The 12,517-nt window shown below is 35.2% G+C and overlaps 2 protein-coding genes across 2 annotated transcripts; one reads left to right on the top strand and one right to left on the bottom strand.

Annotated features, from left to right (window-relative positions):
• Positions 1-534: 534 nt before the first annotated feature.
• On the top strand, positions 535-6,887 carry ATPsynG (ATP synthase, subunit G). Its single transcript, XM_089635761.1, has 2 exons — positions 535-726; positions 6,510-6,887. Exons 1-2 carry the CDS (start codon positions 690-692, stop codon positions 6,767-6,769), a joined length of 297 nt encoding a protein of 98 aa, XP_089491887.1. The 5' UTR covers positions 535-689; the 3' UTR covers positions 6,770-6,887.
• Positions 6,888-7,039: 152 nt separating this feature from the next.
• Positions 7,040-11,702, bottom strand: Tom70 (translocase of outer membrane 70). The gene is made up of 2 exons (XM_089635756.1): positions 10,081-11,702; positions 7,040-9,549 (listed from the first exon to the last, which is right to left on the bottom strand). The coding sequence occupies exons 1-2, from the start codon at positions 11,589-11,591 to the stop codon at positions 9,387-9,389; spliced, it is 1,674 nt and encodes a 557-aa protein (XP_089491882.1). The 5' UTR covers positions 11,592-11,702; the 3' UTR covers positions 7,040-9,386.
• Between the last annotated feature and the right edge of the window lie 815 nt (positions 11,703-12,517).

Raw genomic sequence — 12,517 nt, 5'->3', positions numbered from 1 at the left:
GAAAAAATTTATCGTGAAAATGCTTTTACTGCTATGAAAATTTCATTCCTAAAATAAGTTTATTAACTCTTGGAAGAAAAATGTAGTGTAACGAATGTTTTGCCTATTTTTGAAATGAAAACAGATTGATAAATTAATGTACCATAGTTGTTTGCTTTAAAATTTTACGTGTATATAATAATATATTCGAATGATTACTTATAAAATATTAAACTATTCACTATACACAATAACATTATTATTTTAGCATTTCGCATTTTTCCTATCGAAAGAATTCACCTCATTTCACATAACAAAAAGTATATTATTTCATGAAAATGGCGCTGTAAAATTAGTTTATTGAAATAATCTTCTATGTTGTCCTTGTTTCTAACGGAAATCTATGGTTCTGCTGAAGATAAATGAAATTGATGTACACATTTTTCATTCGGCTAAAATAAAACAACCTCACCAAAAGTACGTCTCATCTACAAGTTTCAGTATCACATGACTCATTGCGTGAATAAGCTTTTTTGCTCATGTAGAAGTTAAGTCTGACGTCTGCCTATTCTTGTGTGGACTACGGAACATCCACAATCGATGGACTGCTAGGTTATAAAATTTCCTCTTTAGCTACTTTTTGATATCGCTCCTTGGCGATCCCAGTCATTTAAAAAATTTAATTACCTTGTGTAATCTAAAACCAAAAAATGGCTCTCGTTGCAAAGCTTCCCGGCTTTTTAAACAGTAAGTAGTTTTTTTTTCATAAAAAATGAACTGGCTTTTATTATGTAACATACATTTTGCTTTATAAAAAGTATGATTATAATATTGTCTAGGAATCTTAATTATCTTTTCAGTAAGCATCTAATGAATAACTAGATCGGAGATTTATGAACGATGTATAAAAATAATATAATATTTTAGATAGATGGATGTCTGAAACATGAACTGACAGTTCTGAAAGTAGTGAAAAAAAATCTATCTGGAAACCTTGCATGTAATTTCCTGTGACAAGGGTGGTATTCTTTTTGTACATACTTTATCTTGTTATATTTAGTGCTCGGCAAAGTGCCTTTGACAAACATAGAATACATACACTACATATCATGAATTTTCCGTCCTCTTAGAATTTTGGCTTGTCTCCTGGTTTTTAATAAGTTAACTAACACAATCTTCATTGAATAGGAATTATATTGTGCATTGAGCAAGATGATGAGTCTCTATGAGGGTGAACAGAGACATGCCGAATGTGGGCGGCTATAGCCAGCAGTAAAAACCATAAAGATCTACAAACGCAACTTCAAAAACGTCCTGTGTACACAATATTAGTTGTAATACACATCTAATGAACCGTTTGCCTGTCTATAACTGATACTATCTATGCAGTGAGGTTTTAAAGTTTTGTTAATGCAGATCGTTGTTCTAAAATAAGGAAACAATATTCCTGCTCGTAAGTTTAAAACATCATTCATAGTAGGAAAACAGTATACAGGGCTAGCTCTGAGCTAAACGGCGCCTGGAGCAGACTGCTCCAATTGTCTGGCAATTGCACTTGGGTCTGACAATATAAGTAAATAGTGTATAGATCCTTTCATGTAATTTAGTTAGTCAGCAATTAGTACATTGTGAAAGGTCCAGGGTATTTAGCCTATAACTAAAATTGCTACAAATAATGGATTGATGAATGTGTATGACTATGATGTATTCGGATTTAAAAGTAAACCGATGTTAACATTTTTCTAAGACCTTTCGACTCCCATGCCCCAGACTGGTTAGTGAAATTGATTATCTATTCAAGAAAAATTTCGATACGTTTTATCAATTTCACCTGAAGTAAGGAAAAAATTATAGTATTGGAGCTCATACAAGAGATGCACTACAAATGTCCTATACAAGAATGCAAAATGTCCCGCCACGTCACAAAATATATTTGTTATTGAAGACAATATTAGCGATTTCTAAACGAAAATCTGAAACAGAAAAATCAGAAAAGGATACGGTAAAGGATAATATTGTCTTCAATAATTAAATATTACAATTTGAGGTTTTACTCAATAAAGTTATTCCGAAAAAATAAAATATTCATTCTAGACTTGCAGAAAAGTCAATAGATGTCGCACATTAAAAATAAAAAAAATAAGATAGGTTTATCTAAAAAGACGCTGTCTAGATTGCATTTAGTTCGGGTTGAATCTTGCGATCATACATAAAGATAGTTGCCAATAAAAATGTGCGGTGAAAAAATGAAGACAATGTTGGTAGTTCTTATTCGAATTATGATACAGTTAAAAGTGACCGAGGGGGATAGGGTCTCATTAGCTCAGTTGGTAGAGCGGTGTCCCGGAAAGACAAGGGTCCTGGGTTCGTGTCCTAGATGTGACCATATCCTTTTCTGATTTTTCTGTTTCAGATTTTCGTTCAGAAATCGCTAATATTGTCTTCAATAATTAAATATTACAATTTGAGGTTTTACTCAATAAAGTTATTCCGAAAAAATAAAATATATTTGTCCCTACCCTTTTTTCTTTGTATTACTTCAATAGGTTTTGTATTAATACAGATATTTTGTATTGCTACAAATGTTTTGAGGTGATGGTGTATTGGCACTACATTAAAACATTTTTTTTAGGGCCATATCCCAGGATATGAATATATTATGGGGAAATTTACTCTCTGAAATTCTCTAGCCACCGTCCCCCGCCCCCCAGGATACGAAAATATTCCTTGGCCGTACAAGATTTTACCTCATTTTAAAATACATTTATTTGATTTTTTTTTTTTTTTAAATGAATACTTCCCAACACTCGCAGATAGACTGGTTGTCGATGACAATCCAATTTTATTAACTTTTGGTGACACTCACGCACACACGCATTTCTCTGAAATTGATGACATTATAAAAATTTACAGCGGTTAATATACTTGTAGTTATACAAACGCTCTATATTTTGTTAAGGCGATGCCATACGTAGTAATGCGAAATCATGTGTTTTTGGTTTGAAAATTTAGTCGCCTAGAAATGTTTCAGATGCTTTAATTAAATACTGCGAGTAGAATACATCTTGACCTTTGAAATAATCGAGTATTTATTGTATAAATCTTTTTATAAGCCCAGAAAAAAATAATGTATAGGCCTATGAAAACTGCTTTAAAGTTCAAAATCTCCTACTTACGAACCCATTTTCGGTTATGATTTTATTGTATAATGTGGCAAATTAAGTTGTTTATGAAATGATCGAAAAAAATTAAATATTTATTCCTGAACATCCACAAAATAAAATAAAAGGCACTTTTTGGCAAAGTTTTTTTCTTGCATAAATCAAAACAGACGGATGGTGTTAAGCGGGAATTTAAACCTTATCGTCATCTACGTAGGGGTTGTTATTGATAGCGGCTCAATTTAAAATATTAAACGACGTGGTGCATCGCCTTAACAATACATATTCTTATTTTTGTACAACAGGTTATAATACCTACAAATAATTATTGTATGCATTTACTATATAATTGCTGTTATAATATGTCAAATGGATATGGTTATATGTATTATTACTGTTACTATTGTGAACTTACAATCTTCAGTATATTTTTTTTTATGAACTATGTATGTAAAAGCCCAATGGTCGTATAAATAAGTAAAAAAAAAAAAAAAATTCGGTATTCTAGATGTTAATAAATAACTACTGATTTGGTTTAAGCAGTTTATTATAACCAGAGATGTGCTTTATTTCAAATAAATCCATTTAAAATGGAAATGCAAAATGGGTATTTTCCATTTTGCATTTTAAATGCTTTTCTCAATGCATTTTCCATTTTAAATGCTTTTTTGCAACATTCTTCCTATTATTTCTACTCATCTTTTTTTCATAAGCCCCAAATATCAGTCGGTCCTCAACCTCGCTATGAGAGATAATTTACATTTGTCAAGTTGCTCCCTGGTAGAAGCCCTGGCAATTGAGTGATACCATTACAAAAAATACTGATTCAAATACTGAACATGGGGCCATGACGCTGTAATATTAAATGTTAGATAGCAGTTTCTATGTTTTTACGTTGGCAACATTATTCCCGCGCAAATTTTTTGTGGTTTCATAATCTGTAGTCGTGGTGTTTTTGGATTTACCATCATGTAATATGTTTGTTCTACATTGATGTCCATTATTAACTCTTAAACCCTACCTGGGGTACTGGAGTACCCCCCTGGTGTTTAAAATATCAACAATTTTGACAATATTGCACTGTTGCAAAAATCCCTCTAGCTAATCTACTCTCGATAAATGGCGCGTAAGTACGTCGGTAAGCCGTGACCTCCCGGCAAGTGCAGTCGCGTCCACGGGTGTTCCGGGGTACCCCAGTACCCCGTGGTAGGAATAGTGTTAGTTCTTCCTTCCAGTTATACTTGAATTACTGAAGTTGTTTTTCGACACCTCTCTGGTAAGTTTACACATTATTTATGATTTACTTTACTTTGTGATAATGGCTAGAGTACAGTGTTGATAGAGAGGGCCTGCGCCCAGTAACGAGACATTCATGGACTAATAATGTTTTATGAATGTAATGACTGTGTATGCAGTGGAATGAGGTGTTGTATTGTTTTCAGATATGGAATCCCAGACTCGAAATCTTGGGGGGGTAAAATTGCAGCTGCTTTGTTGGTTTCTGACGACGAAGAGCTAAACCTAGGAGAAGATTCAGAAGATGAGCCCGACGGTGTTATCGAGGATTTCTGGGACCATTCTGAAGTCCCATCTCATGAAGACGGTGATCAAGTGGAAGGAGATGAAGAGTATTTAGTGCCTGACAATGATGGGGCTGGTATAAATGAAGAAGATAGGCGCTTGGTTCGTGTGCTAGATTCTCCATTAGTTCTGTACAGAAAATGTCATAATAATGTTATGGAACTGACTGCTCTTGTACAAGGTCTTAACAGAAACCTGACATGTAACAATTGGTTTACGTCTATACTCACGGCCAAGAAGTTACTGGAAAAAGGGATAACATTAGTTGGAACTGTAAAGAAGAATAAACGAGAAATTCCTCGTGTATACTTGGACACTAAAAATTGAGAAAGATACACCTCAATGTTTACCTACGACGGATCTCTCACACTTTTGTCGTATTGTCCTCTGAAGTCAGCTAAGAAGAAAGCTGTAATCATGCTGTCCACCATGCATGACAGCCCTGACAAGGATAATGAAGTGTACCTTCCAGAAATAATACATTTCTATAGTAAAACCAAATGCGGGGTGGATGTGTTCGACCAACTTTGTGAGAAGTACTCTACGTCCAGGAAGACCAAAAGGTGGCCCATGTGTCTCTTCTACGGGTTGCTAAATGCCGTTGTTGTCAACTCTTGGGTCTTATTCAAGCTGTCAACTAACATTGATAAAGGGAAAATAACTAAGCGGCGTAAATTTCTTAAGAGTTTGTCAATGGCACTCATATATTCTCATGTGAGAGCAAAATTTCAATGGCCAAGTTTACCCCGGGATATCAGAGAAACTATATGTGCAGTCTTGAATATTCATAGTGAAGATTATAGGCCGGTCCCTGATAATCTCAAACCTGGTCGCTGCTGTTTTTGTCCGCCCACAAAGGACAGAAAATCTCGATCTGTCTGTAACACTTGTCGCCGCCATATTTGTGTTGACCATCAATACAAAATCTGTCCTTCATGTGACGACAAAAATATCTATTAGTTTTAATTAATAAATTTTATTGTCTTTTCTTATTACTTTGCCATAATACAAATAATATTTTTAAAAATATCATAAACTTTTATTTTGTCAATTTTTTTCTGCCCGGGGTACTTCAGTACCCCGTGGTAGGAATAATTACATTCCCAGAGTGGTAGGGTTTAAGAGTTAAATAACGAAATTGTTTAAAAATTCTATAATTATTTTAATTGTTTGAATGAGAAACCATTTTGCATTTTCAATGCATTTTGAAAATAGGTATTTTGCATTTTGCATTTGAAATGCTGTTCTAAAAACCATTTTGCATTTTCAAATGGAAAAGTTTTGACCCATTTCCATTTTGCATTTCAAATGGTTTTGGGTACCCATTTTGCACATCTCTGATTATAACATATCCGAAAAAAAAAAAAAAAAAAACAGAAAATACAACAGAATGATTTGCGAAAGGAAGGTTCGAGAAAACAATTCGATCTCGATGTCACGGTTGCTGGTAATGAACTGACCATTTCGTTCGCCGAAACTTCTAGAATAACATTCGAATAAAGTAGTTGCGTACCACTACATACTAAATAAATCTTGGTACCATCCAATTAGGATTTGGCTTAAGTGATAGCGCAGTTTACTCATTTTAGTCAGTCTCCGGGGAGGAAGGTTCAATCGTCAGTCTTCGACTCTTTCACACCTATCCTCATTTGAGGTGGAACAAACTCATTCTGTAATTGTATCCTACCCAAGACTAGAAAATTGAGCTTGGAGCAAATAAGGAACTTTCATCACATTATCTCTTCATTTGTTTGATTTAACATTGACTTAATTCATTCTTATTTGCAGGTGTTGTGGCCGCTGCAAAGCCAAAGTTGGCTGTTTTCTTGAAGTACGCTAAAGTGGAACTTACTCCCCCCACTCCCGGAGAGATCCCGCAGATCAAAACCGAGCTGGGCAACCTCGTCAAGAGCATCAAGGGCGGCAAATGGAAGGAGCTTACCGTCAAGGAGGCCTGGCTCAACACCCTCGTGGGCGTTGAAGTCCTCATGTGGTTCTACGTTGGAGAATGTATCGGCAAACGAAACCTCATTGGTTACAAGGTCTAAATAGATCCAGTTATCATATTTATTAATACCGATTTCCATATATGCTTCAAACTGTCATCACCTGTATGGAGAGATATAATTCATGTTAAATAAACTAAACTAGCCTATTACAATACAATGTGATTTTTTTTACTTCTCTTTGGAGGTTTGCAAACTAAAGAATGTGCTTTGCCCTGGGCGTACTGCGCAGCTTTGTGGAAGTTATTCGGGAATTCAGGATGGTGTTTTCCTCCTACCAAATTTACATTTTATGCATCAACCATCAGGCGCATGCACATTCTCTTGTTTGCCAAACTCTAGTACACCAGTTTTAGATTTTTGTTTTCTTTGGTCAAGGTCTTATTAGCGTTGTTTCCAGTAGGTACATCAGGAGCAGGTATTTTTTTTAATGAAAAGGATACTAAAATAAAACAATTTTCTAATTAATAAAATGCAATAACTGTTTTATTCTAAAACAAAATCTATTCAAAATGACTGACATGATCGTAAATATGCTAAAATTTCAATGTTTAATAATTCCAATTACATAATCCGTAAGCTGTCGATGAATTGTTATGAGAAAAGCACTTAACTTAAGAAGGAATGAAATGCTACCGATAATCCCTAATATTGTACCGCTGTGCGAAAGATAGGAATAACAACAAATTTTTTGTGGACTCTCCCAAGCTAAAATCATTTTAATATCCAAATCTAGAGACATTGGTCAATCAGTGATTAATACAATTTACTTATGAAATGCGATTGGATAAAGGAATTCACATTTGGTGAAATAAAAGCAAGGCAGTAGGTAAGCTGGTTTCTGGGATGAGGACAATTTATTTAAGAAATTGGACATCTCACATTTGGAACAAAACAATACGTGACAAGACTCCCGGTTGGGCACTTTGTCACTTATAACTTGCACATTATTGATAAAATATATTTTTATTAAGAAAACATTGCTTCAGGGGGAACGCCTGAAGGACAAAGCTGTAAAACGATGTAAAGTTGTTCAGCATGTGGCAGAAAGAGATCCAGTCTTCGAAAAGCCACAGCTATTTTTCGAAACCGTACCGTGTTCATTTGGGATAGACGGACCAAAATTGTCCGATAAAAAAAACTCTCAGTTTTGTGTAACATTGTTACAGACACTCACAAATGATTGTTATTTATAAATGCACAAAATACTGCATAAATATAATAATGAATAACAATAATATCATTTAAATGTACATTTCAGAGCAGGTACTTCCATTCAGGTAAATAAAGTGCGCAAAGTGGATTAAATTTAAAAACGTTAACTTGGAATGCACTTGGTATCTGATATGAAAAGTATTCATTTATAAGTTCAAAAGTACACATTTATGGGTAAATTATCAACATAAAGACATTCAGATTGTTTCAGATAATGAAAATGGAGTTTCATCAAATCTGAAGAGCATATAGTTAAGAATTCGGTACATCACTCTCGTAATATGTTACTTTCTAAGCATTTTATCGAAATAAAGGAACAAATCAAGTAATGCAAAAAAAGATGGCATTTTATTAAGATAACTATGCAAGGATTATGAAAATTATTTACAATATTTTTACAGTGATTACAATTGTGGTGTAATTATTAGTATATGTGTAAAGAGGGAATTTTTGTGAAAAAGTTATATTTTGCATCATACTAAATAATGGACAACCTTCGAGGCAGCCTAACCTAAAACTGACTAAACATTGATTCAAAAATTTATAATTATTAATTACAATATTTAATGTTTCAAGTTCGAACAGTGATTTGGTTAATAATTTTGTGTTAAATATTATTACTTATAAAACTTTGTACTGTACGTCACTAAAAAAACTCCCCACCCTTATTTTCCGATAGGGAAAATCCAATCCAGGTACATACTGCAGATTTGAGATGTCAAGTACCATGTTCCTGGGAGGACATTAACTAGCTTATTGGACACTATATAATATACAGCATCTATAAAACATATGTTACTACCTACAAGGAAATCCGCGATTACGCAATATAGGTACTCCTCTGCACAAGTGAAAAACTATGTATTCACATCGGATGGAATAATCCTTATACTTCTTGTTGAGAGAATTACATACATGTGATTTCCTGCGATCATTCATAAGTGAACAATGTGTTTACAATTCGTGGTTTACCCAACCAAAAGTAAAATAGTTATTATTTTGAATATATTCAAATAGAATTCAGCTGGCTTCCAAGCTATAAAAATGGGAATGGTGTGCGATGGTAACCCACAAACTAGTCAACAATAGTAACATGTCAAGAACATTAAAAATATAAGTAATGCATTTAAAATGTTTGATTAGCTAATGAACTTAGCTTACATTATTATGATTCAAGCTAGCACAGAAATGAATTTGAACAATAATTGAATGATGGTAAATTATAATCTAATTACAGAAAAAGTCAACAAAATACACATAAGAATCGAATTGAAACTGCTTTCCGTTGGATAAGCAGTTTTCCCAGGGAATTACATGTTTTACAGTCAATCTAGGACCTTCAAACACAAACATGTGACCTAAATGAATGGAGTTCTGTTTCTTCCGGGAAACTAAATCCATGGAAGGGACCACAACTATCTACTGGTTGTTCAGTTGGACATGTTTATGTAGGAGTGTAGGTGGAAAGGTTCAATCCCCATCTTTCCGACACTTTGAGTTGAGTGGCGGCGGCGTCTTTCAGAGCAAACAGGTGCGTCATCTCAGGCTCCGTTCTGGCCAGCTCTATGGCCTTTTCAAATAAGGTGATGGCTTTCTGCAAATTTTGCCTGAAAAAATAATGTTTGCATGAGAAAAAGTCAAATCTAAGAAGATTGCATAACTTTAAAAAATCAATAGTTCGTGGGCAATGGTTATGTTAGAAGGAATATTGATTAGAGAATATTATAGAGTGGGTCTTATTGCAGCTATTATTACAGCCTAAAAAAGTGTACCATATCACATCACATCTGTGAGATAACCCTTTATCACATCTGTTAGATAAAGGGTCAGAATGCCTAAACAGATCTGATAATTGATTGTTGCGTAACATATACATTGAAGGTGTTTAAATCATATTATATAAAAAGAGAGAAGTGAGCCGAATATTCTGTAGCCATTTTCGAGGGGTGTACCATAACGTATGTTTAGACTGCGACTAGCAAGCACAAATATCACTTTGATGTTTCAAGGTCACTGTACCAGAACACACTTTATAACAAAATTTAGAATTCAACTCCCACTCTAACCACACTATTATTTTATTCTATGTAATATAAGTGATTATTTTGTAATATCTTAATAAAATTTAAAATATTCACCTTTGAACCTCGATTGTGCCTAATGTTTCATAAGCAAATAAGCATTTGCTATCAGTGTCAATTGCTTTAGTGATCAGCTTCACAGCCTTCTCCACATCCCTAGTCTGCTTCAGCACCATGATGCCCCTGTTGACCAGCACGCTGGCATTCTGGGGGTCTATTTCTATAGCCTTGTCGAACAGAGCCTCCGCCCTGCTGAAATCGTTTTGATCCGAAAGCACTTCAGCGTACAATATGTAAGCCTCGGAACATTTGGGGAACTTGGAGATGGCCTCCTCGAAGCATTTAAACACACTGGACAAGTCTTCCGTATTGTTTATGAACTTCAGGACAGTGTACTGGGCGTAGCACTTCTGGATGCAGGCAACAGCAAAGTCTGGATTGAGTTGCACGGCCTTGGCGAATTCCTCGCTGGCCTCATAGACCTTCCCAGTGATCAGGTAAGCCTGGCCGCGGTGGTGGTGCACATCGGAGTTGTCTGGGTCCAGGGTGGCTGCCAGTTCGCAGTCTTCTTGACAGCGGTCTACTTCTTCCAGCTGCATGTGCATGGAGGACCTCTTGATCAGAGCATTAACCCTTAGCTTTACGGATACATCAACATTATCGATAACGCTGGTAAAATCTGCCAGGGCTTCGTCAAATTGACCGAGAAGTAAATAAAATGTTCCCCTCATCAACATGGCCTCGAATTTGTAATCAGATTTGGAACTATCGATTTCTTCAGTACAATGACCAATGATACTGTCGTAATCTTGGTTTTTGACATCCAGCTTAGCCTTAGCGAATCCCGATGTTGCACCTTCCTTCACCGATCCCAGGCTGTTCATTATGGGATCTTGAGAGAATGAAGAGAAATAGGTTTTAATGAAATGCTTGGATGGCATCATTGTGGCTTTATCAGCCATGGCCTCTTTGGCATGCTGTTTGCCGAGAGCTTTCAAAATACGATCTGCCATCACGAGGGATCCGTGAACCTGGAAACCCTCTAGAATACAAGCAGCAGTTACATCTTCCAAAGCGAGGACCAAGTCTTGACTTTTCTCAGCAGCTCGGGACCTTCTTAAGAATGCTCTGACGTATTTCTCGTTCAATGAAAGAGCTTTAGTACAATCCTCTTTAACATTATCCCACATTTCCCGTTTCTCATAGCAGGCAGAGCGGTTTTGGTAATAGGTTGCAAGATCCGTAGGGTGGTCAGGGGGACAGGCTTCTATAGCTTCGTTGTACCGAAGTATAGCATCATCATACTTCCCTGCATGGAATGACCTATTACCAGCAGCCTTCAATTTTGTCGCTCGTTCGAGGGCGGTTTCACTTTTATTTTGTTCTTCATCCAAAGAAATTGTCTTTTTAGCTGCTACTTCGGCCAAACGTTTTTTCTCCGGGTCTTCGTGTCGGTTTTTGAGATAAAGATAACCTAAACCGATCGCAATCGGTGCTCCTAGCAAAATTGCCAATTGCCATTTAGGGAACGAGCTTCCAGTACTTCCTGTAGCCATATTTATGAACATAAGTTAAATATTTACACGTTCATTCATTTAAATCAAGCAAACACTCCCTTTAATTTTATCAAAAAATTATCAAACCCGAAATCCGACACAAACTTATTTTTTAGGACTAAATGTCTTCTTCTTCTTTTTAAATATTAAGCCCATAGAAACAAATATTGATAGACAAAGAGAGAATATTTTTTCGTGTACTCTTACTACAGCTACGGCTCTCAAGGCAAAAAATGTTCGAAAAAGATAAATTTTATTATATAAACACTCTTGAGTTTAGCTAAGCTAAAAATTTTCAGACACTTTCTTTGTTTTTGTGCTATCTTCTTCAGGGTATTTTATTCATATAAATAAGAAAATGTACAAATAAATAAAAAAATATGTTGGTGGCAATGGAAGGCGGTGAAGATGGTGATGATAACAAAAGTATAGTCAAGATTCGAATTGATGCGAGTACCTAAATTATGATCTAGAATGAAATAATTTTGAATAACATAAGAATAATTGTTTGTATTATGCCTTATAATCAAAAATTGTAAGTGACAGTAAATTAGAAGGGTATTTATTTTATGTATATTTTGTTTTTAGTCAATAATAAATGTATTTATTACATAGGGCCAGTACATGGTTTTTTAGAAAATAAATATATAATAATAATAAAGAAAATAAGTGCAAAATAGTTGTGAATGAGGAATACTTGGAGCAAGTGGATGAGTTTGTGTATTTAGGAAGTATGTTTACGAGAGATGGGAAGGCTGACAGAGTTATTGAAAGAAGGGTAAATGCAGGTAATTCCGTTAATGGAGGACTGAACGCAGTTGGCTCTAACAAAAAATTGTCCAAAGAAGCGAAGTTAGCAGTCCACAACGGAGTGCTGGTACCTACCTTGATGTATGGAAGTGAGGCATGGAACTGGCAAAGAAAGGATGAAAGTAGAT

This window comes from Hesperophylax consimilis, chromosome 9, assembly GCF_061612785.1.
Source record: "Hesperophylax consimilis isolate HC1 chromosome 9, BYU_Hcon_1.0, whole genome shotgun sequence".
Taxonomy (NCBI): Eukaryota; Metazoa; Arthropoda; class Insecta; order Trichoptera; family Limnephilidae; genus Hesperophylax; species Hesperophylax consimilis.
This window is presented reverse-complemented; position numbering and strand designations above follow the sequence as displayed.

What these genes read in the sequence shown, in the direction of transcription:
- ATPsynG (XM_089635761.1), top strand. Translation starts at nt 690, where the DNA reads ATGGCTCTCGTTGCAAAGCTTCCCGGCTTTTTAAACA. An exon ending in GCTTCCCGGCTTTTTAAACA is followed by an intron (nt 727 to 6,509) that starts GTAAGTAGTTTT and finishes TCTTATTTGCAG; the next exon opens with GTGTTGTGGCCGCTGCAAAG.
- Tom70 (XM_089635756.1), bottom strand. Translation starts at nt 11,591, where the DNA reads ATGTTCATAAATATGGCTACAGGAAGTACTGGAAGCTCGTTCCCTAAA. An exon ending in GGCACAATCGAGGTTCAAAG is followed by an intron (nt 9,550 to 10,080) that starts GTGAATATTTTA and finishes TTATTTTTTCAG; the next exon opens with GCAAAATTTGCAGAAAGCCA.